This window comes from Chrysemys picta, chromosome 16 (genome assembly GCF_011386835.1).
Source record: "Chrysemys picta bellii isolate R12L10 chromosome 16, ASM1138683v2, whole genome shotgun sequence".
NCBI classification, from domain to species: domain Eukaryota; kingdom Metazoa; phylum Chordata; order Testudines; family Emydidae; genus Chrysemys; species Chrysemys picta.
The window spans coordinates 3,229,133-3,257,094 of NC_088806.1; the positions used below are offsets into that span (position 1 = coordinate 3,229,133).

At 59.8% G+C, this 27,962-nt stretch overlaps 2 protein-coding genes across 4 annotated transcripts; both read right to left on the reverse strand.

Annotated features, from left to right (window-relative positions):
* Positions 1-4,644: 4,644 nt before the first annotated feature.
* Positions 4,645-7,002, reverse strand: RNF227 (ring finger protein 227). 2 transcript variants are annotated; one of them, XR_010593113.1, is made up of 2 exons: positions 5,673-7,002; positions 4,645-5,566 (listed from the first exon to the last, which is right to left on the reverse strand). XR_010593113.1 is itself a non-coding variant. In XM_042843826.2 (2 exons), the coding sequence occupies exons 1-2, from the start codon at positions 6,879-6,881 to the stop codon at positions 5,514-5,516; spliced, it is 549 nt and encodes a 182-aa protein (XP_042699760.2). In that variant the 5' UTR covers positions 6,882-6,978; the 3' UTR covers positions 4,645-5,513. The 2 variants fall into 2 exon arrangements, 1 of the variants encoding a protein (XP_042699760.2); XM_042843826.2 differs by having other exon boundaries at positions 6,386-6,978.
* Positions 7,003-13,406: 6,404 nt separating this feature from the next.
* Positions 13,407-27,623, reverse strand: KCNAB3 (potassium voltage-gated channel subfamily A regulatory beta subunit 3). Of its 2 annotated transcripts, XM_005279474.4 has the most exons (14): positions 22,089-27,623; positions 20,589-20,632; positions 20,362-20,399; positions 20,168-20,247; positions 19,766-19,810; positions 19,608-19,652; positions 19,309-19,352; positions 18,805-18,891; positions 16,831-16,916; positions 16,492-16,612; positions 15,748-15,842; positions 15,454-15,574; positions 15,127-15,215; positions 14,643-14,871 (listed from the first exon to the last, which is right to left on the reverse strand). In XM_005279474.4, exons 1-14 carry the CDS (start codon positions 22,328-22,330, stop codon positions 14,782-14,784), a joined length of 1,227 nt encoding a protein of 408 aa, XP_005279531.2. In that variant the 5' UTR covers positions 22,331-27,623; the 3' UTR covers positions 14,643-14,781. The 2 variants fall into 2 exon arrangements, with proteins under 2 accessions (XP_023968388.2, XP_005279531.2); XM_024112620.3 differs by lacking the exon at positions 15,127-15,215 and having other exon boundaries at positions 13,407-14,871.
* Positions 27,624-27,962: the final 339 nt, after the last annotated feature.

The following is a 27,962-nucleotide window of genomic DNA, read 5'->3' on the forward strand; positions in this document are numbered from 1 at the left end:
TGTAAGAGATCTTACTCCTCATGCTGCCAGGTTTAAACCAATCTCTTCCTAAAGGGATCAGAAGGGGATGTGAGGGACAGATTATTTCACTTTTATCTACAGTGGGTTCTTCCACCTTCCTCACAAGAACCTGAGACAACATGCTGGTCTAGATCCAGTATGGCATAGCCTATGCTTTCCTAATTAACCTGCATCGCTGCTCCCAGGTACCCCCATATTACAGATGGGGAAATCTGAAACCGAGGCAAAAGGTCAACATTTTGGGTGCCCAAAACCAGACACTCAGGTGCACAACTAGCACCATAGACAACCAGTTTGGTGTTCAGAGGCCGGTAGCTTCCATAGACTTCTGCTTACAGGGGCCTAAATATGGATTTGAGGGTCTACCTTTAGACATGAAAATTTGGGGAGTAGCTGTGTTGATGGAAAGAGGGCATAAAGATGACCCTTATCAGAATACCTTCCACTTCTGGTCCTGGGCTGCAGGCCCAACTACATGCCACCCTCCCAGCAGTCCCTGATGAAAGGGGTAGGAGCAGGCACAGCTGGCTATTCTTAGATACTAGGCAGCTGGGAGAAGTTTGTTAAATATGTCATTTCTCTCCCTTTGAAACATCCTTCATGCTTTTTAACGCACAGCGTTTCTATCTGCTTGTGCTTATTTACTCATGGTTCGGAGGCCGCCCAAGATGATCTGAAATAGCCCAAATAACGCGACTATCCAGGCATGCTGCAAAAGACCTTTGTTGGGCAGGATCTCTAGAGACAGCTTCCTAGATGAAGGGGTAGGTAGCTGGCCATCCGAGACCCTGTGAAGCAATGATTTTAACACTGCTCAGATTTAATTTAATTATATGATAAATTATGCTAGGGTGCATCAGTGTGTCAGAAAGGCATCTTTCGGATTTGAAATCTAAAACCAAAATAAATATAGCCCAGAAACTGGGCTGGGGGCTTCCCACCCAGTGTATTATACAAGATAGGACTACAATGGTCGCTCCTGGTGTTCTAATCTATGCATCTATGTTAGAACGGCAAGGGACCCAAGAGATAGAATTATTCTGGACGGCACGCAGCTCCCTTTCCCTCTGCTTAGCCTCGGAAAGCTGAAATCCAACCACATCTGACCTAGTTACACTGCTCTTTTATGCACGTACCTCTTTTATGGCTGTCACACAGTGCCGCACGGGTGGATTTTAATAGCTTTGCTGAGGCTGTTTTCTGCTCAACTCCCATCCCTCCTGACACCTCTCTCTCAACCGGGGACAGCTGGCCAAGCTTCTGAGCACAAGGCACTTTTGAACATCTTAGAAGCGACTTTTCAGGAACTTAAGTCTCATTGAAAGTCAGTGAAATGTAGGCTCAGCTCTTCAAAGGTATTTAAGCTCCTAACTCAGTGATTTCAGTGGAAGTTAGAACACACTGAATCTTGATTTAAAAAATGGTCAGTGAGAGAATCCACCACAGCCCCTGGTAAGTTGCTCCTATGGTTAACTGCTCTGTTAAAATTTTATGCCTTATTTCAGTCTGAATTTGTCTCGCTTCAATTTCCAGCCATAGGAACATGTTGTTCTACCTTTCTCTACTTGATTGAAGAACCCATTATTAAATATTGGTTCCCCACGTACATACTTACAGACTGTGATCAAGTCACCCCTGGTCCTTCTCTTTCTTAAAATTATCTAGATTGAGCTCCTTGACACACTCACTCTAAGGCAGGTTTTTGAATCCTGTAATCATTCTCATGGCTCTTCTCTGATCCTTCTCCAATTTATCAACATCCTTCCTGAATTGTGGACACCAGACCTGGACTCGGCATTCCAGCAGCAGTCACACCCGTGCCAAATACAGAGGTAAAATAACCTCTCTGCTCCTACTTATGCTGCTCCTGTTTACGCATCCGGGCACTGCATTAGCCCTTTTGGTCACAGAGTTGCATTGGGAGCTCATGGTTCACCTGATTATCCACCACACTCCCCATATTTTTTTCAGTCATTGCTTTCAAGGATAGACCCCCCCCAACATGTAAATATGTAGCCTACATACTTTGTTCAGAAAACAGCCTTCTCTGTTAGGAACGTGGGTGAAATGCAGCCAACCAGCCTGAGGCCCTTCTGTATGACGTCACCTTATGAAGCAAGCAGATCCAGGCACGAAAAATCTCCAGGAGAAGCTACAGAAGCAGTGGTTTCTTCCCTTGAGCTGGAAGGCAAATACCAGAGAGGATGACATTTCAAGGGACTCTCCCTTGTTTGGAGCCTTTATGACAAGATAGCTTTGTGAAAGAGATGTTTTAATCCAACTCCTGTGGGCTGTTTGGATGGTTTTTGTGGTTCCAATTGGTCTTGGAGTCTATGAATCCAACCTCATGTTTCAGGGCTTCAGCTGGTCACCTGCAGGGGCCAAGAACAGATTTTTTTCCCCCACCTGCTGTGTGTTTGCAATCTTCCCTGCCCCCACCTTCCTCTGAAACATCAACAATTGGTCACAACAGGAGACATGACAGTGCTCTGAGCTTGTCCAGAGAATCCTCTCTGGATGCCTGGCTGCTATGTCTTGCTCACATGCGGGTCCAATTAATCGACAGATTGGGTGGATGGGAAGGAATTTCCTCACAGATCAAATAGGCAGGGACTGTGTGTGTGTGTGTGTGTGTGGGGAAGGGTGGCGGAGGTGGCAGGGAATTCACCTAGTCAATTCCCTGCCATTGCGGGGGACCCAGGCTTGGCACCTGGCACTCTTCTGTTCTCAGCCAGTTTAGCATCCTGAGGGCTGACATGCTTTGGTGTAACTGAAATCATCAGGCTCAACGTAGCAGTATCTGGGTGAAATTGACCAGCCCGTGCTCTGCAGAAGGTCAGACGAGATGATCTGACAGCCCCTTGCGGCCTTAAACCCACTTACACCTCCTTTGGGAAAGGGCACAGATGGAAAAAACCCACTTCACGAGCTCCCCAAACTAGGTCGGTCTTAAAAAAGGAAAGTCCACCCACTTCTGTTTATTTTTACTCTAGATTTGTTTCCTGTCAGGCACAAAGCGCAAGCAACTACAATTAAGAGCCACAGAGGCCCATTAGCAAGACAGGGGGTCTCTAGGGACTGGCCATGTTCCAATCTGCCTGGCTGGTATCCCTCATTTTCCCCTTATTTACTGCCACCAAGAAACTCTACTTGAGGCTCAGTGTCACATCCTAGGTGACAAAGGAGAAGAGCACGTCCGGGAGGGTGTAGGCTGTGAGGCAATGCCCTCTTTGTGATCTGAAAGTCACATGCCAAGAGATCATTTTAAGATCAGAGGAAGCATGAGTCAATGGAGCTGCTGGTAAGAAGGGGGTCAAGCTGAACTTAGCCAGGGATCATGCATGGCTAGTGACTGTAGATGCCAAACCGTCACTACAAGAACAGGGTGGAATTTTTCAGCTGAAATTTTTGGCCAAAGAAAAGAAAGGTTGAGATTCTAAATGACTGTTTCAAACTTTACTTCAAGTTTGAATTGCTAAATCACAAAAATCAAAGTGTTACATTTTGGGTTAAATTCAACCTTTTCTGTGACGTGACTTTTTCCTCCACTGTTCAGTTCACCAGAGTTCCAAAAATTCTCGTTTCTACCCAAAATGATCCCCCCCCCACATTTTTTAGAACAGCCAGAAAACAAAAGTTATTTGCACAATTCTAGTTCTGACAATTTTAATGTGTTCTCTTTATAGCCCTGCCCTGAAATGGGGTACCCCAGGTTGCCACGGATTGAGTTGTCTTCTGGAGGAGAGGCCAAGCAACAGAGATCCGTGGTGATCAAGATTGGATGTTTTTTCTAAGAGATTCTACTCTAATTTAAACAGGAGATAATTCAAGGAAGCTCTCTGGCCTGTGTTATGCAGATTAGACTAGTTGATCACAGAGGGCTTAGAATCTATTAAATTTTGCCTGAAACAGCTGGTGCTTAATGAGAGTTGTTAGTCACCAAAATCTTAGTCATATCCTCTCCCCTAGGCCAGGTAGAGATAGGTAGTTATGGCATGCAGCTCTAATCTCAAGCGATGGTGCAGCCAAATCCACGTGGAGTTCAAAGGGCCCATTTTAAAGAGCGGTCGGTGGTAGGAAATGAAAACCTGAAGTCCTGAATAGGGGATAAAATTGAGGCACCTCGGCAGAACACAGGTGCAGAGAACAATCAGAGAGGCTCAAGGAGTGGGAAAGAAAGAGCAGAGGCAGCTGTGAGAGTCAGAGACCGTTTTTGTGCCACCTAGATACAAGTGTTGGGTCTACAAAGGGGACAGAAGCTGCACACGGTCTTAAAACTACACAGAAGCAGGAGCAGGCCATATGGTAACTAGAATGACTCTTCTAGGAGGTTGTTTCTGCTGCTAGCCCCTGGCAAGAGATGCTACAAGTCAATGTGAGTACCCTTCACATTTGAGGTTATGCACTATTCAGGTTAAAGCAGGACCCTGGCTCTGCAACAGGGCTTAAAAGAGAACCACCTCCTGCTCTAACCACTACAGACCATTCCCTAAGCCAGAGCCAGGGATAGAAAGAGTCCTGACTCCCTGTCCTGATTATTGGACCTCCCTCCCAATGTGGTCTACTGATGACCCTGCCCCCAGGCACCACCTCCCTGCTGGAAAGGAGATCAAGGCAACCTAATAAACGTTGACATCTCAGGTTTTATTAAAATTAAATATAAGTTACAGTAGTCAAATATTAAAGACAACAGATGCAGACATTCTCTATTTCCAACCCTTCAATATTTAAATTCATTTCACAGAAATGCTACAATAGCAGAGAGCACCAAGAAGCCAGCCTCTTTATCTGAAACCCTCGCCTCATGCAATATAGTCACATGCAGCACTCCGGAACTGGGGCCAGACAGGATTCTGCCTGCAGATCGGGCTGCTAACTTGCGCAATGGTAAAGGATAAGGGTTGGCAGATAATTTGGCAACACCACCACAGCAATAGGCTTTTCATTGGGAGTCGCAGAGAAAGAGGTCATGGGTTTGAGGGGTATTTTTAACTAGTTCATTAGTACACAGACTTAACCTTGCTGTCTGAATCCGTTAATACTTGAGGCTCAGATTTTGCCTGTACAGGACTTTCCACCAGAGATATTTACAGTATCTGCTGGTAGGTAGGTCAGTGGCATCGCTGGCATTTTATATGGCAGAGAGAGGTGGAGAGTGGAAGAGCCAGACACGTAGGCATTTCAGGGGCTGAAGATGTCAGGACCAGACAAGTTGTTGGGATGCCAGCCTCCAAAATGATCAGCCACCAGGCCTCATGGTGACAGGTGTTCAGAGATCTCCAGGAAGGGACACCTCTGCCTATCTGCTGCTGATTCGACCCGACAGCCCCCGTCAAGTCTCCGTGCTCCAACAGAGATGAGCAGTGATGAGTCAAGGCCGCAGGCGATCACATCAATCCCGGGTGCCACGTGAATCTCTGGTTTCTCCCAAGAGCATTCAAAGCCTTTTGACGAACAGCCAGCCCCAGCTCTTGGGGCTAGCCCTTGGAGCCTCACATGATGTAGCAGGTCATGAGGGCAAGGTCCTTCATCTCTGGACCGTAGGCTGCGGGAGAGAGTCACAGAGCCGTGAGTACAGGCAGAGACATAAAAGCGAGAACGTCACCCACCCCACTTCCCGGCCCACGCAACCCAGCCTGGCAAATATTTACCAATGAAATGCCGCTGCTTGAGGATTTCCTGTCCCTGCGTTAGAGAGGGGGATTGAGCAGAAAGGAGGGACGGTTCCTGATCGATGCCTGATCTCCCTGCCCCACTTGCCTCCGAGAGCCCCCCTCCCCCACTCTAACCCACTAGACACCACTTCCCTCCCAGAGTTAGGGATGGAACCCAGGAGTCCTGGCTCCCAGCCCGCTCCCACACCCCCACTCTAATCACTACACCCTACTCTTCCCATGGCCAAGGACAGGGGGTGATGTCACCCCTCCAATAAGAGATGACATCACGAAGGAGGGGGATGACATCACCCACCTAGGGGTGAGGGGTCACATGCTGGAGGGGGAGTGAGCTGACGTCACCCCTCAAGGTTGGGCATGATGGGGGGAGGGAGTGATTTGACATCTCCCACATCAGCCCCCCCCACCAGAGACCCCTAGGGGTGGTGGGGCGCACGCGCTGAGGCGGGGGGTTGACTTGACGCCTCTCCCCGCCCCCATTGGCCAAGTGACGCCAGGCTCCCTCCCCTCAGAGCCCGCCCTTGGCCAAGTGGGAAGGACCCGGATGTACGTGGCTAAGGCTCTGCGCCCTCCTCAGGCGCGTGCGGCCCCGCCCCTCGGGTAGGCAGCGCGCCCCCGACCGTTGAGACGGTTGGAGGGGAGCGGGGGAGAAGAGGGAGTTGAAGGAGCGCGCGAGGCGAGATACTCACGGTTGATTGGCTGCCGCTCCCGCGCGCTACTGCGGCTGCCGCCACCCCCTCCTCCTCTCAAGAACTTCTTCAGCGCCCGCCACAGCCGCGATTGGCCCGCCTCCTCCGGTACGTCATCGCCAGGTGCCGCCTCCTCCTGCTCCCCCGCTCCTTCCCGCCGGCCAATCCGCTTCCAGAGCTCGGGGTCGACGGGGGGCAGGGCCAGGCGGCGCCGGCTGCTGCTGCTCCGCCACCTCGTCCCCGCCTCCCCGCCCCTGCCGCGCACGCGCAGCGAGGTGAGGGTGCGGCAGAAGGGGCACGTGACCTTCTCCCAGCCCTGGTCGCGCGCCAGGCGGCAGAGGCAGGCGGTGCAGAGCGCGTGGCGGCAGGGGGCGGGGCGGCGCCAGGCGCCGTGCGCGGGCCCGAGACGGCGCGGGGCGCGCGCCTGGCGGTCGTAGGGCAGGTAGCAGATGCCGCACTCCAACTCGGCTGCGCCCGCCTCCGTGTTCGCGTCCATGGCTCGCGTGTCCGCTGCCGGCCGCCGTACCCGAGAGGGGGAAGGGGCCACGCGCGCACACGCTCGGACTCGTTCTCTTCGCCTAACGGCTTCCTCGCGCGGGCCGGCAGCGGTTATATACCCGGCCTGGCCACGCCCCCTGCCTGGGGGGGCGGGGCCCGCCCGCGGCCCAAATCCCGCCCTTTCCCGGACCCGCCGCGCGGGGTAGCCCCGGACTCCTGGGTTCTCTGGGGGCGGGGATGGGAGCCCGGACTCCTGGGTTCTCTGGGGGGAGGCTAGGAGCCCGGACTCCTGGTTCTCTGGGGGATGGGAGCCCGGACTCCTGGGTTCTCTGGGGGGAGGCTAGGAGCCCGGACTCCTGGGTTCTCTGGGGGATGGAGCCCGGACTCCTGGGTTCTCTGGGGGGAGGCTAGGAGTCCGGACTCCTGGGTTCTCTGGGGGATGGGAGCCCGGACTCCTGGGTTCTCTGGGGGATGGGAGCCCGGACTCCTGGGTTCTCTGGGGGGAGGCTAGGAGCCCGGACTCCTGGGTTCTCTGGGGATGGGAGCCCGGACTCCTGGGTTCTCGGGGTGGGGGTGGTAGATGGGAGCCCGGACTCCTGGGTTCTCTGGGGGGGGGGGTGGATGGGAGGCCGGACTCCTGGGTTCTCGGGGGGGGTGGTGGTGGATGGGAGCCCGGACTCCTGGGTTCTCGAGGGGGGGGTGGATGGGAGCCCGGACTCCTGGGTTCTCGGGGTGAGGGTGGATGGGAGCCCGGACTCCTGGGTTCTGTCCCCGTCTCTGACCATGGGCCTGTCACGGTGTCACTTTCTCCCGCTGTAAAAGGAGGCACAGAGCAGCCGACCGAAGGAGCTTGGTTCGGGAAACCCCAGGGCGGCGCCTCCAGCTGCCGGGCCGAGGGGATCCCCTAACCCTGGTTCCCTGGCAGAGCCCAGACCGCTCTGCGCCCCCCTCCCCCCTAGCTAACGGCCTGTTTCCGTCCGTCCGAAACCCGTCGCTTCCCCTCACGCCTCTGCTGGCCTCCTATGCGTGCCCCCGGCGCAGCCCTCAGCTGGGCCTGGGGCCCCTGGGCGCCCGCTGGAGAGAAATCATAAATAATTCCCCTCTGAGGGGACCGGCTCTCCGGCGGGGCTTGGGGTCTCTGTGCAGGCTACTTAACACCGCCCAGTCTGGCTGGCCGGGTGCGTTTGCCGGAACGGCCCGGCCGCAGGCGCAGAAATACCAGCGTCCCTCTGTCTCTGCAGGACACAGTCACTATTTCTGCGCATCACTGTCGTATATAACGGTCCTGGTTAAAATCAGGGCCCCGTCGCGCCGGGCGCTACACGGACCCCGGCCGAGATCGGGGCCCCGTCGTGCCAGGCGCTGCACGGACCCCGGCTAAGATCGGGGCCCCATCATGCTGGGTGCTGCGCGGATGCAGACAGCCCCTGCCTCAAAAGAGCGATCAATCTCAATAGGCAAAGGCTAGGTGGGGAAACTGAGGCACCGAGAGGGTGGAAGTGATAGCCCAAGGTGGGGATAGACTCAGGTGCCCACGCCCAGAGCCCCAGCCACTAGACTGATCTCTCCCTTCAGCCTTCAATCCAGCTGAGGGCCTGGACCGACCCTCTGTGCTTTACAGGACTGGGCATGTGGGCCCCCCGGTGGGTCCGGCTGTTGTTCTGACAGGACCCCATGGCTTACGGCCTCCCCCTACCCCGTCCGCCTATTCCAGCTTCCTAATGTGGTTCTTGCACATCCTGTCCTAAACGATCGTGTCATGCAGCTGTTAAACCTCAGTGGTGCCCTGCCCCAGAAGTAGCTGCATTCCGGTCCCGGGCCAGCGATCCCTAGGCAGCGTTGTTCTGGGGCTGTTACTCAGCTGCCGCATGCCACCCCAGAGGTGGCTGCATTGCAGTGCTAGGTGAGCAATCCCTATGCACTGTTCCTCTGCGGCTGTTACACGGCTGCTGCGTCCCACCCCAGAGGTGGCCGCGTTCCTCGGCGGGCCCTCAATGCTGCCTTGGTTTCCTGCGCCGGACAAGGGCTGAGGAGAGGGAGTGGCAGGAGACCACAGGGGTAGGATTAGGTCATCCCCCAGCTGCTGGTCCAACCATGCGTCATATGCTCTTCCTGCAGGTGATGGGCGCTGGCCTGGATCCAAGTGGAGTCGGCAGGCCCAGCCCAGCGTCCCAGCCCCGGGGCGGCCGGAGCCAGCAGCAGCTGGAGTCGTTAGCAAATAGTTGGGCTCCCTTGTCAACAGTGGGACTGGATGGGTGGTTAGAGTGGGGGGTTGGGAGCCAGGTTCTGGGTTCTCTCCCTGTTCTGGGAGGGGAGTGGGGGCTAGTGGCTAGAGCAGGGGTGGCTGGCTGCTTGCATTTCGCCACGGGGTTGGCACATTGGGCGGCTGTGTGGTTGTGCGGCTGTCTCTGGCCCCATCTCCAGTGCGTTACCTGTTGCCCGCGAGCGGGGGTACGGTGACGGTCATGGTGCGGGTGGCAGCGCAGTGTGCCGGTTCGTCTGGCTGTGCGCTGGTGTACCCGCGACTGTGGTCGCCTATGGCGTCTCCAGGCCGACCGCCCTGGTGGTGGTACATTTGTGGTGTCCCCCCCCCCGCGTGCTGTGCGTGGGCGATTGATAGATCGGGTGTGTTTATGTCCCAAACATCCGCTTTCCTCTCCAGCACCCATGTACCCCAACTATCCCTGTCATAGAATCATAGAAGATCAGGGTTGGAAGGGACCTCAGGAGGTATCTAGTCCAACGCCCTGCTCAAAGCAGGACCAATCCCCAGATTTTTGCCCCAGTTCCCTAACATGGCCCCCTCAAGGATTGAACTCACAACCCTGCGTTTAGTAGGCCACTGCTCCAACCACTGAGCTATCCCTCCCCCATCCTACAACCAGCCTGATTTCCTCACCCCAGACCCCACCTGGTGCAGGGGGGTTTCCTGTTGTCTGCCTGGCTTGGGGTTGCAACAGGTTTCGGACACCCCCAGACCAGCAGGAACCTTGGCCTGTCCCATTCGCTGCCGGCGGGCCTTGGTTTTACTGGAGTCTGGGCTGGGCCTGGGGGTGTCGGGTGTGAATCGGGGGGCCTGGGAGCTACAGAGGGGATCTAGGTGCCCGTGTGACCCCTGAGGCAAATAGCTTCTGGGAAGGAGGAGATGACCTGGCGGCCTGTGCCCTGCCGCATGGCCAATTTCCCAACTTCTGACTCACACCCACCAGCCACAACCCGTGAGTCATTCCCAGTGGGTAAATAAATACACCAGGTGCCTACATGCCACACAGCCAGAAAGCTATAGGCGTCCCGCCCCCAGGGCCGGCTCTTAACCCCCTCCTCTCTGGTATGGGGGACGGACCCAGGCCTTTCTCCCCCCCCCAGCTCCCACCTGGCCCCAGGGCGGGGACTGGCTGGCTCGGGGGGCAGAGAATGGGGCAGGGGCCTGTCCCCTCTCGGGGGCACCGGCTCTGCAGGGCTTGGAGTGGGGGCTGGGTAGAGAGGTGCGTGCCGGGGGTTGGGTCCTGGCCTGATTTCCCAGCCGCGGGCACCGTGCCAGCTTCCACCAGGATTTGCATAATCCCAGGAACCGGTTTTCCCAGGATTACTCAACCCGGTGCCAGCGGCTGGGATTGTAACCCGGAAAGGGGGCTTCCCCCCAGTTCTGCCGGTGCCCCTCACTCCTGACCCACAGCCCCACTGCTCTCCCCTCCCAGCCCTGCGAAATAATCACAGTCTTATGGAAACTGCAAGTGCACCCAACCAGATCTGGGTCCCCCACATTGCGCCAGGTCCTGCACAGACTCCCGGCGAGCAACGGGCACTGCCCCAAAAACTAGCCAAAGAGGTGGGGAAACTGAGGCACACAGCCCCACCTGCCTGTCTCTGGAAATTGAAGCCGCCACGTGCCCGGCCAGCCTCCCTCGGTCACGGGAGACGCGTTATCCCACGCGCCTGGCTGAGGAAGCATGAAATTTGTCGGCTAATTACTGTGGGCCTGGCGGCTGGCTGGGCCAGACCAGCCACTTTCCTGGCACGGCTGTAACTGGGGTGTCACTGCACCCGGGGGGTGAAGAGGAAGAGGTGAATTAGCGAACAGGACGTGATCAGGCGGGTTTGGATGCAGCCCGTAGGCCACCCAGCTGGGCGCGAGAAGGTGGAAGGTGGAAGGCCGATATGCCATAGAGGGGGCAGCGTGATGCACCGTGCCAGCCCCTATTCTTGCACTGGGTGGCCCGGCATCACACAGGGCAAGGGGGTTACAACCAAGATGTGGAGTAACGTCTGATTGACGCCGGAATGAGTGTGTGTGTGTGTGTGGGTGATTGTCCCAGTGTTCCTGTGGAGTGACTCCTGATTGATTCTGGAGTGAGGGAGTGGGAGTTTGGCCGGCCCAGTGACTCCAGTGGAGTGACTCTGGATTGACTCCGGGAAGTGAGCGAGTGGGGATCAGACCATAGACTCCGGTGGAGTGACTCTGGGATTGACTCCGGAGTTGAGCGAGCGGGGGATCAGACCATAGACTCCGGTGGAGTGACTCTGGATTGACTCTGGAGTGAATAAGAGGCTAACTGGGTTTATGGGTCAAGTCCCCTCTGTTATTCTCTGCCGGGATTAGCGAGATATTGGCCTGATCCGAACTCAGTCATGTAGCAAACGACCGGCGCGTCGGATGGACATTGGGGTGTTTGGGGTTTGTCCTGGCTCCCAGCCCCTGGCTCTAACCACTACACCTCACTCCCCTCCCAGAGCTGGGGAGAGAACCCAGGAGTCCTGGCTCCCAGCACCCCAGAATCCTGGCTCTGAGCACCCCGGCTCTAACCCACCAGCCCCCACTCCCCTCCCTGAGCCGGGGAGAGAACCCAGGAGTCCTGGCTCCCAGCCCCCCCCCCCCGCTCTAACCCACCAGCCCCCACTCCCCTTCCAGAGCTAGGGAGAGAACCCAGGAGTCCTGGCTCCTGCCACGTGCCCCCCTTCCAGGAGCCGGGAAGCCTCCAGAAAAGCACTGCCTGGCCCGTCACCACCACCCATGTGACTCGATTACCGATGAGTCAGTGGCTCTCTGGGGACTTTCCCGGCTGCCGAGGCCCCGGCCACACGTCGGTCCTGTCCAACCCCACGCGCGCCAGGCTCCCCGGTCACGACCGGCATGGCACCAGGGCTGATGCAGGCCGCCTTTGTGGGCCCGATCTCAGCCACGCTCCCGCCTCGGGCTCAGCCCAGCGCTTTCCAAGGGTAACCCCAGTTGTCCACACGCCGTCTGCCGAGGGCCCGGGGGACAAGCCGGGACTGGCCGGTCTCTGTGCAGCCAGGGGATGGGGCTGAAACCATCCAGGGGAGCAGCGTGAAAAACAGCCTTAGGTAGGGGGAAAAACGTAGCCACTAAGTTGGGATGCACTGGGGGGGTTACACAGGAGCCCCACTTTGGGGTAATGCTGTGGGGGGAAGAGGTGGGGCAGCTGGTTACCCAAGGACCCCTCACCCAGCCCTGAGATGCAGCCACCTCTGGGGCAGGGTGACTGGTTACACAGGGACCCCTCACCCGGCGCTGAGATGCGGCCACCTCTGGGGCAGGGCTGCTGGTTACACAGGGACCCCTCGCCTAGCCATGTGGCCCCTTCACTGTCCCCTACTGACCCGCTGGAATAAGACAGGCAGCACCAGGTTCGGTTGGTTACTGATTTATTATTTTCCTTTTTAAATTTCAACCTTCTCCGAAAAGAGAGCGAAGCTTCCACAGCCAAACCCCAAATATCTCTGGGCCGGAGGGGGGGGGGCTCTGTGTGGGGTGAAGCTACAGGGCAGGGGGGCCCAACAGAACGACCTGCAATGCACCGCAGCACGTGGGAGGGGAGGCGTAGCCCTGAGATAGACCCACACCTGAACTCCCCACACCCCAGCTTTGCCGGTGCCCCTGACTCCCGACCCGCAGCCCCTGCCAGCCATGCCGGTGCCCCTGCCAGCCCAGCCCTGCCCCCCCCCCCAGCTCAGCCGGTGCCCCTCACTCCTGACCCGCATCCCCTGCCAGCCCAGCCCTGCCCCCCCCAGCTCTGCCGGTGCCCCTCACTCCTGACCCGCATCCCCTGGTAGCCCAGCCCCGGGCCCCCCCAGCTCAGCCGGTGCCCCTCACTCCTGACCCGCAGCCCCTCAGCTATTTCAGGCCTTGGGCTATTCTAAGCTCCTTTCACGCACTGCTGCGGAACAAACATCCATTCAGCTGCAAAACCTGCCTTTCAAGTGGCTCATTATGAACAGCAGAGAACATGGCCAAGGTCACAGACAGCATCAGCTACGAATAGAACCCAGGATCCTGGCTCCCAGCCCCCCTGCTCTAACCACCAGCCCCCCCACTCCCCTCCCAGAGCCAGGGAGAGAACCCAGGATCCTGGCTCCCAGCCCCCCCTGCTCTAACCAACCAGCCTCCACTTCCCTCCCAGAGCCAGGGAGAGAACCCAGGAGTCCTGGCTCCCAGTCCCCCTGCTCTAACCCACCAGCCCCACTCCCCTCCCAGACCCGGGGAGAGAACCCAGGAGTCCTGGCTCCCAGCCCCCCTCTGCTCTAACCCACCCTGGAGTTTAATTCCCCTCCCATGTCTTAAACGCATCTGGTGGGATCTAAGAAAAACGTGCTCCCTACTGGCTCTTGAGGTGCACTGCAGGTTCACACAGGGTTTGCGGAAAAAGAGCCCGGTTCAGGGTGGGGATGGAACCGTGCCCAGACCCCGGGGCAGAGCTGGGGCCGTCTCTCGTCGGCCCCGTTGGAGCTGGTCCTGGGCTACGTTACAGTGACATGCTCAGCAGCTGTTGCCCAGAGCTGGCGAGAGATTGGATCCCGTTCAGTGCCGAGATGCAGCCACCTCTGGGGTGGGGCGGCTGATTACACAGGGCCCCCTCGCCTGACGCTGAGATGCAGCCACCTCTGGGGCAAGTCATGGCAGCTGCTGAACTGCCGCCTGCAACTCCATGAGAACGTAGGCCAGGAAGCGAAGGAAAAGGACGTTTCAGGGGAGGGGGAGGGGAGTGGAGACTTTGTCCCGGACTCCTGGGTCCCGTCCCCCCAGCTTTCCTCTGGGTGTTTGCCGGCAGCAGGGCCCCTTGCTCCCCCGGGAGAATGGGAAGTGCCGCTCTCGTTTCTGTACAGAGTCCACCAACCCCGAGAGGACGGGGCCTGTCTGTCCAGCCACCGGCAGGCCGACTGGAAGCCAGGATTGTGCGAAAGCGGGGGGGTGGGTGTGTTCCTGGATGGGGGGCGTGTAGCCCCCCCGTGCCCTCCCCCTCGCTGGAGCATTATTGCTATAGGAAGAGCTGGCTCTGGATGATCGATGGGTTTTGTTGTTTTTTCATTTAAAGTGGAGAAAGAAACTCGAGTGGAAAGAAAAATGTCCTGGGTGGATTTGATCAATATCCTTCCACCATGGGGAAAGGGGGGGGGGCAGTGAGAGAAAAACAGTCCCCCGAAGGGAATTCCCCAAGTCCCCAGCAGGGGGCACCAGCCAGCTGGGGGGGGGGGGGACAGAGTCCCAGGGCCACACGGGAGCCAACTGGGGGTGCGCAGGGAAAGCCACAAGTGCCCCCCATTCTCCACGTTGGCTGGGTTAATTAGATCGATCGATGAATCCCGGGCCGAGGCGGTGCCCCATCCCTTTAAAAACGAGAGCATGGATACGGCGGAAGGCGAAGCGGCCGGCGAGATCCGGCGCGAAAGCTGGCAGGGTGGGCGGGGCCTTTCACCCGCCAATCCCCTGGCTCATGCTGGCAGTGGGGATAGGTCGAAGCACCGGGAAGGTACGGGGGAGGTGGGTGGTCTTGGGTCATGCGCGAAGCGGCTCCTTCTCCCCAGCAGTGCAGAGAGCCGGGCAGAGGGATACACAGTCCGGTGGGACAAGGACATGCACAGTCCCGGGCGCCGATGTGTCCCTACGCCCGGGACTCTTTTTTCGTATTGGGCTTGTTGCCCAGGAGGGTGTCGATTTCCTGAATGACAGGTGGGGTCAGCTGGGCCAGCACCTGCCGGGAAAGGGGGGGGGGGGGTGAGATTCCCTGCGCCAATGCCACTCCCCCTGCTGGGAGAGAACCCAGGAGTCCTGGCTCCCAGGCCCCCCTGCTCTGACCCCAGTCCCCACTCCCCTCCCCTTCCCTCCCCTCCCAAAGCTGGGGAGAGAACCCAGGAGTCCTGGCTCTCAGGCCCCCCTGCTCTGAGACACCAGCCCCCACTTCCCTCCCAGAGCTGGGGGGGGGGCACGGCAGGGGAGGGGCGCTCACCTGGATGGCTCCGAGGTTCTCGATCAGCTGTTCGGCGCTGGACACCCCGAGCAGGACGGAGCTGACGCCCTCAGAGCGCAGGCACCAGGCTGTGGGGCAGAGACGGGGAGGTGGGAAGGGCCTGTGGGGGGCAGTCCCCCCTGCCTGCCAGGGGAGAGTGCCCCCTGATGAGCCCCCTGCTCCACTCCCTGCCCCACAGCGCCCCATAGCACTGCCCTGGGGCCAGCCCTGCCTGCCAGGGGAGTGCGCCCCCTGCTGAGCCCCCCGCCCTGCTCCCTGCCCCACAGCACCCCCTAGCGCCACCCTGGGGCAGGGCCTGTCCCTCACCGATCGCCAGCTGGGCCACGGTGCAGCTCAGACTCTCGGCGATGGGCTGCAGCTCCTTGATCTTGGCCTGTTGCTTCCGCCCGTCGTCGCTCTGCAGCTTCTCCTTCAGCCACTGGTAGCCCTGGGACGGGGAGGGGGGGACAGGGCATCAGGTGGTGCCGGGGGGCGGGGTTTAAGGGGGTGGAGGGGCAGGGGGAGCCCAGATAGGGGTGCAGGGCCACCAGGGGCACTGGGGGCGCAGAGGCATGGATGGGGTGGGGGTGTCCCGGCAGGGTATGAGGGAGGCCCCCGTACCTTGATGGTGGCCCGACAGTTCTCGGGGACCCGCTCCTCATACTTGCCGGTGATGAGGCCGCAGGCCAGGGGGGACCAGGTAACGGCACCCACACCTGGGGGGGGGGGGAAAAAGAGGGATTAGCTCCCCCCTAGCGATGCCCCCTGCCCCTCCCCCTTCACCCCACAGATCCTCCCATCTTCATCCCCTCCCCCATAGCCCCTGCCCCACAGGTCCCTTCTACCCCATCTGCACCCTCCAACACCCTGCCTCATGGACCCCCCAACCTCCTCCCCCCCACCTCCAGCTCCCCACTCCTCCCCCCCAACACCCTGCCCCATGGATCCCCCTCCACCCATCACCCACCCAGAGATCTCCTTCACCCCCAACACCCTGCCCCATGGATCCCCCCACCCATCATCTACCCCACAGATCCCCTTCATCCCCAGCTCCCCACTCCTCCTCCCACACCCTGCCCCATGGAGCCCCGTCCTCCCATCCCCTCTCCAGAGATCCCTTCCACTCCCAAATCCCCACTCCTCCCCCCCCCCCAACACCCTGCCCCCTGGATCCCCCTCTACCCATCACCCACCCCAAAGATCCCCTCCACCCCCATGGATCCCTCCCACCCATCATCTGCCCCACAGATCCCCTCCACCCCAGCTCCCCACTCCTCCCCCTCAACACCCTGCCCCATGGACCCCCTCCCCCACCTCCCCCCCAGGCCCCGTCCGCGCCCCTCCCCCCCGGGTGCGGGCACCCACCGATCTTGTGGTAGAGCTCGGGGAGCTGCGACTCCACCTTGTCGCGCTGGAACATGTGGTACTCGGCCTGTTCGCACACCGGTGGCACGAGGTTGAACTGCCGGGCCACCGAATACGCCTCCTGTGGGGCATGGGGGGCGGGGGGTGAGATGGGCGTGGCCAGGGGACGCCCTCCCCGGTATTCCCCCATGCCTCCTGGCATCGTCCTCCCTGGCACGGGCCCCTGAAAGGCTCCCACTGCCTAGGGGCCCTGTCCCCTCCCTCTACCCTGCTCCCCCCCAAACCGGGGGTGCCCTCCGCCCTCCCCCCCCAAATTCCCAGTGCGGGCGGGTCACTCACCATGATCTCCATGGCGCTCCAGCGCGAGGTGCCCCAGTACATGGCCATGCCCTGGTTGATGACGTAAGTCATGGCCCGCACGATCTCTGGGCATGGGGGGAAGAGGGGAGACAGGTCAGCCGAGGACCCCCACTTCCCCCCTACTGGGGGAGCCTCACTTTCAAACCCCAGCCGCTCAAAGCCGCGGGACCTGAGTCCCACTTGGGTGCCGTGTTCACTCTGAATCCTACTGATGGCTGTTCCTAGCGCTGGCAGAGACGCGACCTGTGGCCACTCACATGGTGTTAACTCTGAACCTGACTGATGGGGAATGTTAGCCCTGCCTGCAGGACAATAGCTGAGCTCGAGCAACCTCCTGCCCCGCTAGATAAGAGTGAGTGTTCACTCTGAACCCTGCTGACAGCCGTTCCTAGCGCCGGCAGAGACGTTACCTGCGTCCGCGTGCGCAGCAGTAACTCTGAACTCTGCTGACAGTGACTGTTAGCCCTGCCTGCAGAACAGCTGTGCCAGAGACACCCCCTATATAACAACGTTCACTCTGAACCCTACTGATATCACATTTTAGCCTGGCCTGTGGAACAATGGCTCTGTCAGACTTACGACCTGCTGGCAGTGATACCAATGGGAGTGTTAATCCTGGCCCCTACTGATGGGCAAATACATCTCAATAGCGCTGACAGATATGGGGGCCGCTACCATTTAGCGCAACGGACCGTTGACTCTGAAACCTACTGATGGCAGCATTTTCCGCCCACTCTGCGGACAGACCTGTGACCTGGCCCAATTAATCTCAGTGACCGGGTTATTTCTGGTGATGAATTCACTCCTAGCTGGCCCCAGGAGAGACGTGATACGGCCCTATTTAGCGCAACGGGGTGTTGACTCTGAAACCTACTGAGGGCGGTTTTTCACAATCAGATTGCAGAGCCAGAGCAGACAGAGGTGGGACCTGGGCCGAGCCATCTCCAAGGGACGTGCCGGCCACGGGCCTGTTAGGATCTGTCTGGCCGCAGGCAGGTTCCACCCCCCTCTCAAACATTACAGTACGAGCAGACACCACTCTGCACTGACACATACGTATAGAGCCCAACCTGTAGGGTAGAGTCCCGTGAACACCACAGCGACCCAGCATGGGGTCTCGATCCTACACTGCTTAGTCAATGGGGGTCAGAGGGACTATGGGGTTCTAGGGGGCTTTGGGGTGGGACTGGGTCAATGGGGAGGTCTCTGGGGACTTGGGGGGTCCACCCTATGTGGGAGGTCTATGGGGTCTGGAGAACAAGGGGGGTTAATGGGGTTCTAGGGAGTTCGGGGAATCTCTGCCCTACAGTGCCGGGTCCATGTGTGTGTGTGGGGGGGCGGGGGGGGGGGTAGGGCAAGGAAGTTTGTGGGGCATTCAGGTTCTATTGGTTTTAAGGGGCAACTATGGGGTTTTGGGGATTTCTATCCTACGGGGCCAGGTCTATGGGGTTCAATGAGGTTGGGGGGGGGTCAGTGAGCATTCAGGGGGGTCTCTGCCCTTTGGGGCCAGGTCTATGGATTTTGGGGGGTCTACGGGGGTTCAGGGGGTCTCGGGTTTGGGGGTGTCAATGCGAGTTCAGAGGGGTCTCTAGCCCACAACGCTGGGCCTATTGGGTTCTATAGGTTCTGGGAGGATCTATAGGAGTTTGGGGGGGTCTATGGGGCTATAGAGGGTTTCCATGGGGTGGGGGTCTACAGGGGGTCTCTCCAGTACCTTCCAGTAGCAGTAGGCGGAAGTTGGGGTCATACTCTGCGGGGGGAAGCAGACAGAGGTGAGGGGAAGATATGGGGGGCCCATCCCCCCACAACTCCCCCCCATGAGATATCCCGGGGGACACACACACGTGCGCGAGGGCTCTTGGTGCTGGGCTGGGGGTGCCCCGGAGGGGCAATGCTGAAGGGACGGGGGGAGGGGCGTGGAGGGGGCGGAGCCAACGGGGGTGCGGGACCAACCTTCCATGGGGCTGTTGGCGTCCATGCGGTTGGCGAAGACGATGTCGACGTAGTCCAGCTGCAGCCGCTCCAGCGACCCCCTCAGCCCTGGGGGGGGCATGGCGGGAGGGAGGTCAGTCGGGGGGTGCAGTGACCCCCCACCCCACAAGGCCCCCTGAATCCTGCCACAGACTCCTCCCCCCACAGACTCCTCCCCACAGAGTCCCGGTGCCCCTCACTCCCCCCTGGGATGGACGCCCCCCATGCTTCCCCCCCCAGTTCCCCCTCCTACCCCACCCCTCTCTTCTGCTGCCCCCTCCCCACAACACCCCCCCACCTGCCCAGCCCCCCTGAATCCTGCTAGCCCCCACCCCATCCCTTGCTCCATCTCCCCTGAGGCCCCCAAATCCTGCCCGCACCCCCTCCTGCTGTCCCTCCCCTCAGCTCCGTCCCCGTCAGCCCAAACCCTGCCCCACCCCCAGCTCCACCCCACCCCAGTGCTGCCCCCCCTCATCCGCATCTCACCCTCAATGATGTGTTTCCGGGAGAGGCCCCGCTCTGTCTCTGCCCTGGAGGGGGAGAGATTAAGATTTGAGGGTGGGGGGGTCCCCTAAGCCACCCCATAGGGACCTGCCCCCAGGGGGAACAGGGGGCCTCAGGGCCCATGGCCAGCTCAGCCTCCCCCCCCCCACACACTGGGCTGAGACCCGGCAAACTCATCTCATTGATAAACATGGATCCGGATGGGAGCCGGCGCCCCCTAGAGGGGACAGGTCCCTGCCCCATTCCCCGCCCCCCAGCCCCATGTCATTCTGAGTACTCACTGGCCACCCCAGTAGATCTTGGTGGTGACAACGTAGCTGGATCGCCTGGGGTAAGGAAGGGAGGCAGGTTAGACAGGCAATGGGGAGACTCCCAGCCCAGCTCCCTGGTCCCTGCCCCATAGTGTCCCCTACAGAAGGGAGGTTCGGGGGCCGGTTACCTCCAGCCTTTGCTTCGCAGGATGTTGCCCAGAGTTTTTTCTGCCCTGAAGGGAAGAGGGGGGGGAAAAAAAGCAGATGAAAGAGAAAATAGAGAAATAGAAGGAGCTCCCCCGCCACTCCCCCCCCCAGGTACACAGTCTTCCCTAGCCAGGACTCCTGGGTTCTCTCCCGGTTCTGGAAGGGGAGTGGGGGCTGGTGGGGTTAGAGCAGGGGGGGCTGGGAGCCAGGACTCCTGGGTTCTTTCTCTCCTGGCTCTGGGAGGGGAGTGGGGGCTGGAACCAGGACTCCTGGGTTCTCTCCCCAGCTCTGGGAGGGGAGTGGGGGCTGATGGGTTAGAATGGGGGGGGGGGGCTGGGAGCCAGGACTCCTGGGTTCTCCCTTGCAGGGGGAAGGACACCTACTTGCCAGAAGCATAGACCTCGGCCGTGTCGAAGAGGTTGACCCCGTTCTCGTAGGCGATGGTCATCACATTCTCCGCCGTCTGGGGATGCAGAGAGCTGAGTCAGACGAGGGACCCACGGCTCCGCGCCGCCCCCCTCACCTGCGCTGGGCCCCCCAGGATCTCACAGGGACCCCCGGCTGACCCAGGACTCACCTCGTCTGAGATCTGGGAGCCAAACGTCACCCAGGTGCCTGTGGGGGAGAGAATCGGTGATATGAGCCAGAGCCAGGAGAGGGGGAGGGTGTAGGGGCTGGAGAGGGGGGGCACAGCCCCCTCTACCCTCCCCAGTCTGTGCCCTTCCAGTGACCCCCAAGCCCCACCGGGATCCCCCCAGACTGCGCTCCCCACGCCACCCACCTGTCCCCGACACGAGAACTCACCAAGCCCGAGGCAGGAGACACGGAGCCCGGATTTACCCAGATTTCTGCGGGAGAAAGAGCAGAATTGGGGAGGTTTACAGACGCGCCCCCCCCCCCCAAAGACAGAGAGTCCCGGTGCCCCTCACTCCCGACCCACAGCCCCCTGCTGGCCCAGGCCTGGGCACCCTCCACCCCAGCTCTACTAATGCTCTTCGATTACCTTGAGCCCCACCGGGCTTAGCACTGGGCCAAGGGTCCCTGCGTAACCAGCCACCCCGCCCCAGAGGTGGCTGCATCTTAGCGCTGGGCAAGGGGTCCCTGTGTAACCAGCCGCCCCACCCCAGAGATGGCTGCATCTCAGCGCTGGACAAGGGATCCCCATGTAACCAGCCACCCCGCCCCAGAGGTGGCCGCATCTCAGCGCCGGGTGAGGGGTCCCAGGGTAACCAGCCGCCCCACCCCAGAGGTCGCTGCATCTCAGCGCCGGGCGAGGGGTCGCTGGATAACCGGCCGCCCTGCCTCAGAGGTGGCTGCATTTAGGCGAAGTGTCCCATATACGAGGTAGATACACATTCTCTGGTGTCCAATCTCCCCCACGGCTCTGGTTTATTCCCAGTGGTGCGGATCTCGGAGCTATTTATAGTAACTTCTCGCTCACTGCGGCTGCTTCGGCTGGCACAGGAGCTGGGCATCTCTGGCCGGAGCAGAGAGGGGAAACCGAGGCACTGACCACATGCCATGCCAGAGGTCACACAGCTAGTCTGGGGAGCAACAAACCCAGGAGTCCTGGCTCCCAGCCCCCCTGTTCTAACTCATCAGCCCCCACTCCCCTCCCAGAGCCGGGGAAAGAACCCAGGAGTCCTGGCTCCCAGCCCCCCTGTTCTAACTCATCAGCCCCCACTCCCCTCCCAGAGCTGGGGAAAGAACCCAGGAGTCCTGCAGCCACAGGACTACCCCTACCTTACGGAAGGGGACTAGCACCCAGAGCTGGAGGGGGGGGGCATTATTTTAAAGCCATTTAAAGGGTAAAATGGGACAGAATTAATTGGCCCCTGCCGGGGTGGGGATCGGAAGGGGGTACAGAGCCCAGTTACCCCATCACAGCTCTCTGTACCCCCAGAGACCCTACAAAAACTCACCCGCACACACAGCCCCAGCTCCCCTACAATAATAAACTGGTAGGACTTGGAGTATCTGTGATTGGAAGTTGAATGAAGTGTGGCCAATTGTCTCCAGTCCCTGCCCCTTCCCAATCCACTAGCCCCACACTTCCCTCCCAGCGCTGGGGAGAGAACCCAGGAGTCCTGGCCCCAGCCCCCCCTGCTCTAACCCACCAGCCCCCACTCCCCTCCCAGAGCCGGGGAGAGAACCCAGGAGACCTAACTCCCGGCCCCCCTGCTCTAACCACTGAGGCAGGAGCACTTCTTATCCATCTCAATGTCCCCTACGCCCCATGGGTGTCCCCAACCCCCACTCCAGGTCCCCCCAACTCCCCCTCCGGCCCAGCCCCAGCCCCCCTACCTGTATTTCATTCCGGTGGCCAGCCCAGTGGACTCCCGAAGCAGGAATGCGATGTGGGGCAGGTTCTGGCCGGGTGCTCGCAGCCCCGCCACGGCCACCAGCCCCCGGGCCCCCTTAGGGGGCTGGTGCCCCCCATTCCCCGCGCCCCCCTGGGCCGGCACCCCGCGCCCTCCCGCACAGAGCCGCTCCTCTGTGCTGCGGCTCCGCAGATTCTGCTCGGTGCAGGCGATAGAGACCTGCATAGCTCAAGGGCAATGGGGGGGGCTGGGACCCCCGGGGATCCTGGCTCGTAACCTTAGGGTGACTGCAGCCCCCCCTCCTCCTGTCCCCGAAAGGGGCTGCCGGGAATCTGGGGTGGGAGTGGGGGAGGGGCCGAGGCCGTGCGGGAGAGGGGGCAAATGGGGTTGGGCGGGGGGAAGTTGTGGGGAGGGGGCAGAGAGGTTCCCTCCAGTCCCGGAGGGTTCGCTGCACAGTGCACAGCAGCCTCGGCCTCATTAGCATAACAGGCTCCGCCCATTTGTTCAGGGCAAGAGATGGTGGGAGGGAAGCAGATGGATTGACGGCTCTGGGAGGGGACTGGGGGGTTAGAACAGTGGGGGCTGGGAGCCCGGACTCCTGGGTTCTCTCCACAGCACTGGGAGGGGAGTGGGGGCTCGTGGGTTACAGCACGGGGGGCTGGGAGCCAGGACGCCTGGGTTCTCTCCCCGGCTCCGGGAGGGGTGTGGGGGCTGGGGGTTAGAGGTGAGGGGGCTGGGAGCCAGGACGCCTGGGTTGTCTCCTAAGGTGATGAACTCTGACACCCCCTCTCCCCACCCCAGCCCCGGGCATCTGATTCCCGCAGTCTGATCACAGCCCCCCAAAGCTGGAGGGGGAGGGGCGCTGCGCTCACAGCGGCAGTGACTCTTAAAGGGCCCCCACCCCCGGGGTGCACCCCCCCCCCAGCTAGGAATGTGAAGCTCTGCTGGGGGGGGGGAGCTGCTGATGCTATGTAGGACAGTTCACCCCCCCCCCCCCGAGTCTCGCTCCAGTATGTATGGGGGAGGGGTGGACTGGTCCCCTCCCAGCCCGCGACCCGGACGCCTGGGTCCACCCTGGAGTTTCTGAGGTAAAGTATAAGAATTACAGGGGGTGATGAATGGGCACCGGAAGGGGGGGGGGGCGGAAGAGCTGGAAACGGTGGGACGGAGAAGCCCAGCATCCCGCCCCCCCCTCAAATGCAAGGGGCCGGGAGAAGCGAGCTCAGGCCTCCCCCTGCTGGGCGTGGGCGGCAGCGCAACTGGGAGGTACCGACACTGAGCAGCCCCCCCACATCAGACCCCCCCCGATATTGGGAGAGGGGAGGGGAGGGGATGGTTGTACGAGGTGAAGTCGAGTTGGGTGGGGGCTGGGAGCCAAGACTCCTGGGTTCTCTCCCCGGCTCTGGGAGGGGAGTGGGGGCTAGTGGGTTAGAGGAGGGGGAGCTGTTGCAGGGGGCCCTGCTGGATACCGGGGTTGGGGGCAGGGCTGGGGTTCGAACCCAGGGCCTTGCACAGCCTGCATATCTCCCCCACAGAACAGCACGTTGCTGCGTAGGGGGGGGGGGGGGGGACACCCCGAAAGCCCGGGCTGCCTTCCTCCCCGCAGGGCATCAGCTGCAGCGCCTTTTGCAGCCACATGGTGGCGCCATTTCCCCATCAATGGGGAAAGGCTCTACCCCGCCCCCCCAGCCGCCAATCCCCTCTCAGAGCTGGGGAGAGAACCCAGGAGTCCTGGCTCCCAGCCCCCCCCCCTGCTCTAACCACCAGCCCCCACTCCCCTCCCAGAGCTGGGGAGAGAGCGGAGGGAGGCAGCCTGCTCTGGTGCGTTATTGTAGGGTCTCTCAGGGTCAGCGGGGCAGGGAGCCTGGTGGGAGCTGGGTTGAGGCCCCGATGAGGGTCTGGCCTCACTGAAGCATCTGCTGACCCCCCACTCCCTATGCCAGGGCTGTGCCAGCCCCCCATCCGCCCTTAGCCCCCGCCGTCCTGGTAGCGGGGAGGGGGGGAGGGAGCGGGTGGGAGAGAGAGAGAAGGGGGGTGGCCAGGGCTACAGCGGGGCACTGCCACGCGGCCCTTCCCCCCGCGCCGCGCCGCACCGCCCCGCCCCACCTGCTGGGAGGGCTCCGCTCCGGTCGGCGGGGAGAGAAGGATGCGGCTGCCCTGCCAGGCTTGCTGCAGGGTGCTCCCGTCCTCCGCGCCGCCGCCCCCTACAGGGCGGCTGGAGCAGAACAAAAAAAAAAAGCGGCCGTGCCGCCCTAGGATTGGGCGGAATGCCGCCTCCTACAAGCTGCCGCCCCAAGCACCAGCTTGCTCGGCTGGTGCCTGGAGTCGGCCCTGGTCTTATTATAGGGTATCTGGGAGCACCAGGGCTGTGTGTGTGTTATTGTAGGGTCTCTTGGCGGCTGGACTTGTGTGTCCGGGTGTGTCATTGTCCAGTCTCTGGGGGCGTTGGGGCTTGGTTTGCAGGTGTGTTATTGTAGGGTCTCTGGGGGGCTGGGGTTGCATATCTAGGTGTGTTATTGTAGGGTCTCCAGGGTCACTGGGGTGACGTGTGTGGGTTTCTTATTGTCCGGTCTCTGGAGGCGATGGGGCTGCGTGTGTGAGTGTTATTGTAGGGTCTCTGGGGGTGCCGGTGTTGCATGTGAGGGAGAGTTATTGGTACTGGTGCCGCCTTTCACATAGCAAGCCTCTAAGTGCGACCCCCCCTTATAAATTAAAAAATACATTTAAATATAATTAACAACCTTAGAAATGCTGGAGGCAAAGCGGGCTTTGGGGTGGACGCTGACAGCTCATGACCCCCCGTGTAATAACCTCACGACCCCCTGAGGGGTCCTGACCCCCAGTTTGAGAACCCCTCTGGGGGCGCTGGGCCTCGTCTGTGGGTTTGTTTTTGTAGGGTCTCTGGGGGTGCTGGAGCTGTGTGTGCGGGTGTGTTATTGTAGGGTATCTGGGGACGATGGGGCTGCGTGTGTGTGTGTTATTGTAGGGTCTCTGGTGGTTATGGGGCTGTGTTCGGGGGTGTTATTGTAGGGTCTCTGGGGCACTGGGGCTGTACGTGCGGGTGTGTTATTATGGGGTCTCTAGGGGTGCTGGAGCTGCATGTGCGGGTCTGTCATAGGGTCTCCAGCGTCCTGAGGCATGTGTGTGTGTTTCTTATTGTCCTGTCTCCGGGGGCGCTGGGTCTTTGTGTGCGGGTGTGTTGTTATAGGGTCTCTGGGGCGATGGGGCTGTGTGTGCAGGTGTTTTATTGTAGGGTCTCTGGGGGCACTCGGGCTGCATGTGTGGGTGTGTTATTGTACGGTCTCTGCGGGCGCTGAGCCTGCGTGTGCGGGTGTGTTATTGTAGGGTCTCTGGGGTGCATTTGCGGGTGTGTTATTGTAGGGTCTCTGGGGCTGCGTGTGCGGGTGTGTTGATGTAGTGTCTCTGGGGGCACTGAGGCTGCGTGTGCGGGTGTGTTGTTGTAGCGTCTCCAGGAGCACTGGGGCTGTGTGTGCGAGTTTGTTATTGTAGGATCTCTGGGGCTGTACGTGCAGCTGTGTTATTGAAGGTCTCTGGGGCTGTGTGTCCAGGTGCATTATTGTAGGGTCTCTTGGGAGCTGGCGCTGCGTGTGCAGGTGTGTTATGGTATGTTCTCTGTGGCCACTGGGATGGTGTGTGTGGTTGTGTTGTTGTCAGGTCTCTGGGGGCACTGGGGCTGCTGGTGTGTTATTCTAGGGTCTCTGAGTCTGCATGTTCAGGTGTGTTTATGTAGAGTCTCTGGGGGCACTGGGGCTGCATGTGTGGGTGTGTTATGGTACGTTCTCTGGGGGCATTGGGATGGTGTGTGGGGGTGTGTTATTGTAGGGTCTCTGGGGGCACTGGGGCTGCGGGTGTGTTATTGTAGGGTCTCTGGGGGTGCTGGGGCTGTGTGTTTGGGTTTGTTATTGTAAGGTCTCTGTGGGTTCTGGGGCTGCGGGTGTGTGTGTGATCCTGTTGGCTGGCGGGAGGTGGGGGGAAGGCAGGAGGAAACCTGGGCCCCAGCGCCCCCCACTTCTGTCTGATGCAGCCCAGGTACATGTCTGTGCCCCCCTGTGCCTCACAGGGAGAATGGGGATGCGGGTCAGGAGTGAGGGGCAGTGGCAGAGCTGGGGGGCTGGGCAGGGACGGGCTGGGCTAGCAGGGGGCTGCGGGTTGGGAGTGAGGGGCATCGGCAGAGCTGGGTGGGGGCAGGCTGGGCTACCAGGGGCTGTGGGTCGGGTGTGAGGGGCACTGGCAGAGCTGGGAGGCACAGGGCTGGGCTAGCCAGGGGCTCCGGGTCATGCTGTCGCAGGGGCCCCCAGCCCTGACCCCCAGTGGTAGGGATCAGAGACCCAGAGCTGCCCAGGTCAGCCACTTCTCCTGGGATGCTCTGGGCTGTGGGACACTGGGCCGCTTGCATGCTTTGTGGAACCCTGGGAATCTCGCACGTTGGCTGGGGAAGGTAGGGGGAAGAGACGCCCCGCCGGTACGGGGCATGTGCCGGGACATATACAATAAACCTGTGTGTATCTGTGGGGTGCGGGTGTCCGGCTGCACTCTTCCTACAGGCCAGTCAGCCTCACCTCAGTCCCTGGAAAAATCATGGAGCAGGTCCTCAAGGAATCAATTATGAAACATTTAGAGGAGAGGAAAGTGATCAGGAACAGTCAGCACGGATTCACGAAGGGGAAGTCGTGCCTGACTAACCTAATTGCCTTCTATGATGAGATAACTGGCTCTGTGGATGAGGGGAAAGCAGTGGATGTGTTATTCCTTGACTTTAGCAAAGCTTTTGATACGGTCTCCCACAGTATTCTTGCCGCCAAGTTAAAGAAGTATGGGCTGGATGAATGGACTGTAAGGTGGATAGAAAGCTGGCTAGATCGTTGGGCTCAACGGGTAGTGATCAATGGCTCCATGTCTAGTTGGCAACCGGTTTCAAGCGGAGTGCCCCAAGGGTCGGTCCTGGGGCCGGTTTTGTTTAATATCTTTATTAATGATCTGGAGGATGGTGTGGACTGCACTCTCAGAAAGTTTGCAGATGACAATAAACTAGGAGGCGTGGTAGATACACTAGAGGGTAGGGATCGGATACAGAGGGACCTAGACAAATTAGAAGATTGGGCCGAAAAAAACCTGATGAGGTTCAACAAGGACAAGTGCAGAGTCCTGCACTTAGGACGGAAGAATCCCATGCACTGCTACAGACTAGGGACCGAATGGCTAGGTAGCAGTTCTGCAGAAAAGGACCTAGGGGTCACAGTGGACGAGAAGCTGGATATGAGTCAACAGTGTGCTCTTGTTGCCAAGAAGGCTAACGGCATTTTGGGCTGTATAAGTAGGGGCATTGCCAGCAGATTGAGGGACGTGATCGTTCCCCTTTATTCGACATTGGTGAGGCCTCATCTGGAGTACTGTGTCCAGTTTTGGGCCCCACACTACAAGAAGGATGTGGAAAAATTGGAAAGAGTCCAGTGGAGAGCAACAAAAATGATTAGGGGTCTGGAGCACATGACTTAGGAGGAGAGGCTGAGGGAACTGGGATTGTTTAGTCTCCAGAAGAGAAGAATGAGGGGGGATTTGATAGCAGCCTTCAACTACCTGAAGGGGGGTTCCAAAGAGGATGGAGCTCTGCTGTTCTCAGTGGTGGCAGATGACAGAACAAGGAGCAATGGTCTCAAGTTGCAGTGGGGGAGGTCCAGGTTGGATATCAGGAAAAACTATTTCACTAGGAGGGTGGTGAAACACTGGAATGCGTTACCTAGGGAGGTGGTGGAGTCTCCTTCCTTGGAGGTTTTTAAGGCCCGGCTTGACAAAGCCCTGGCTGGGATGATTTAGCTGGGAATTGGTCCTGCTTTGA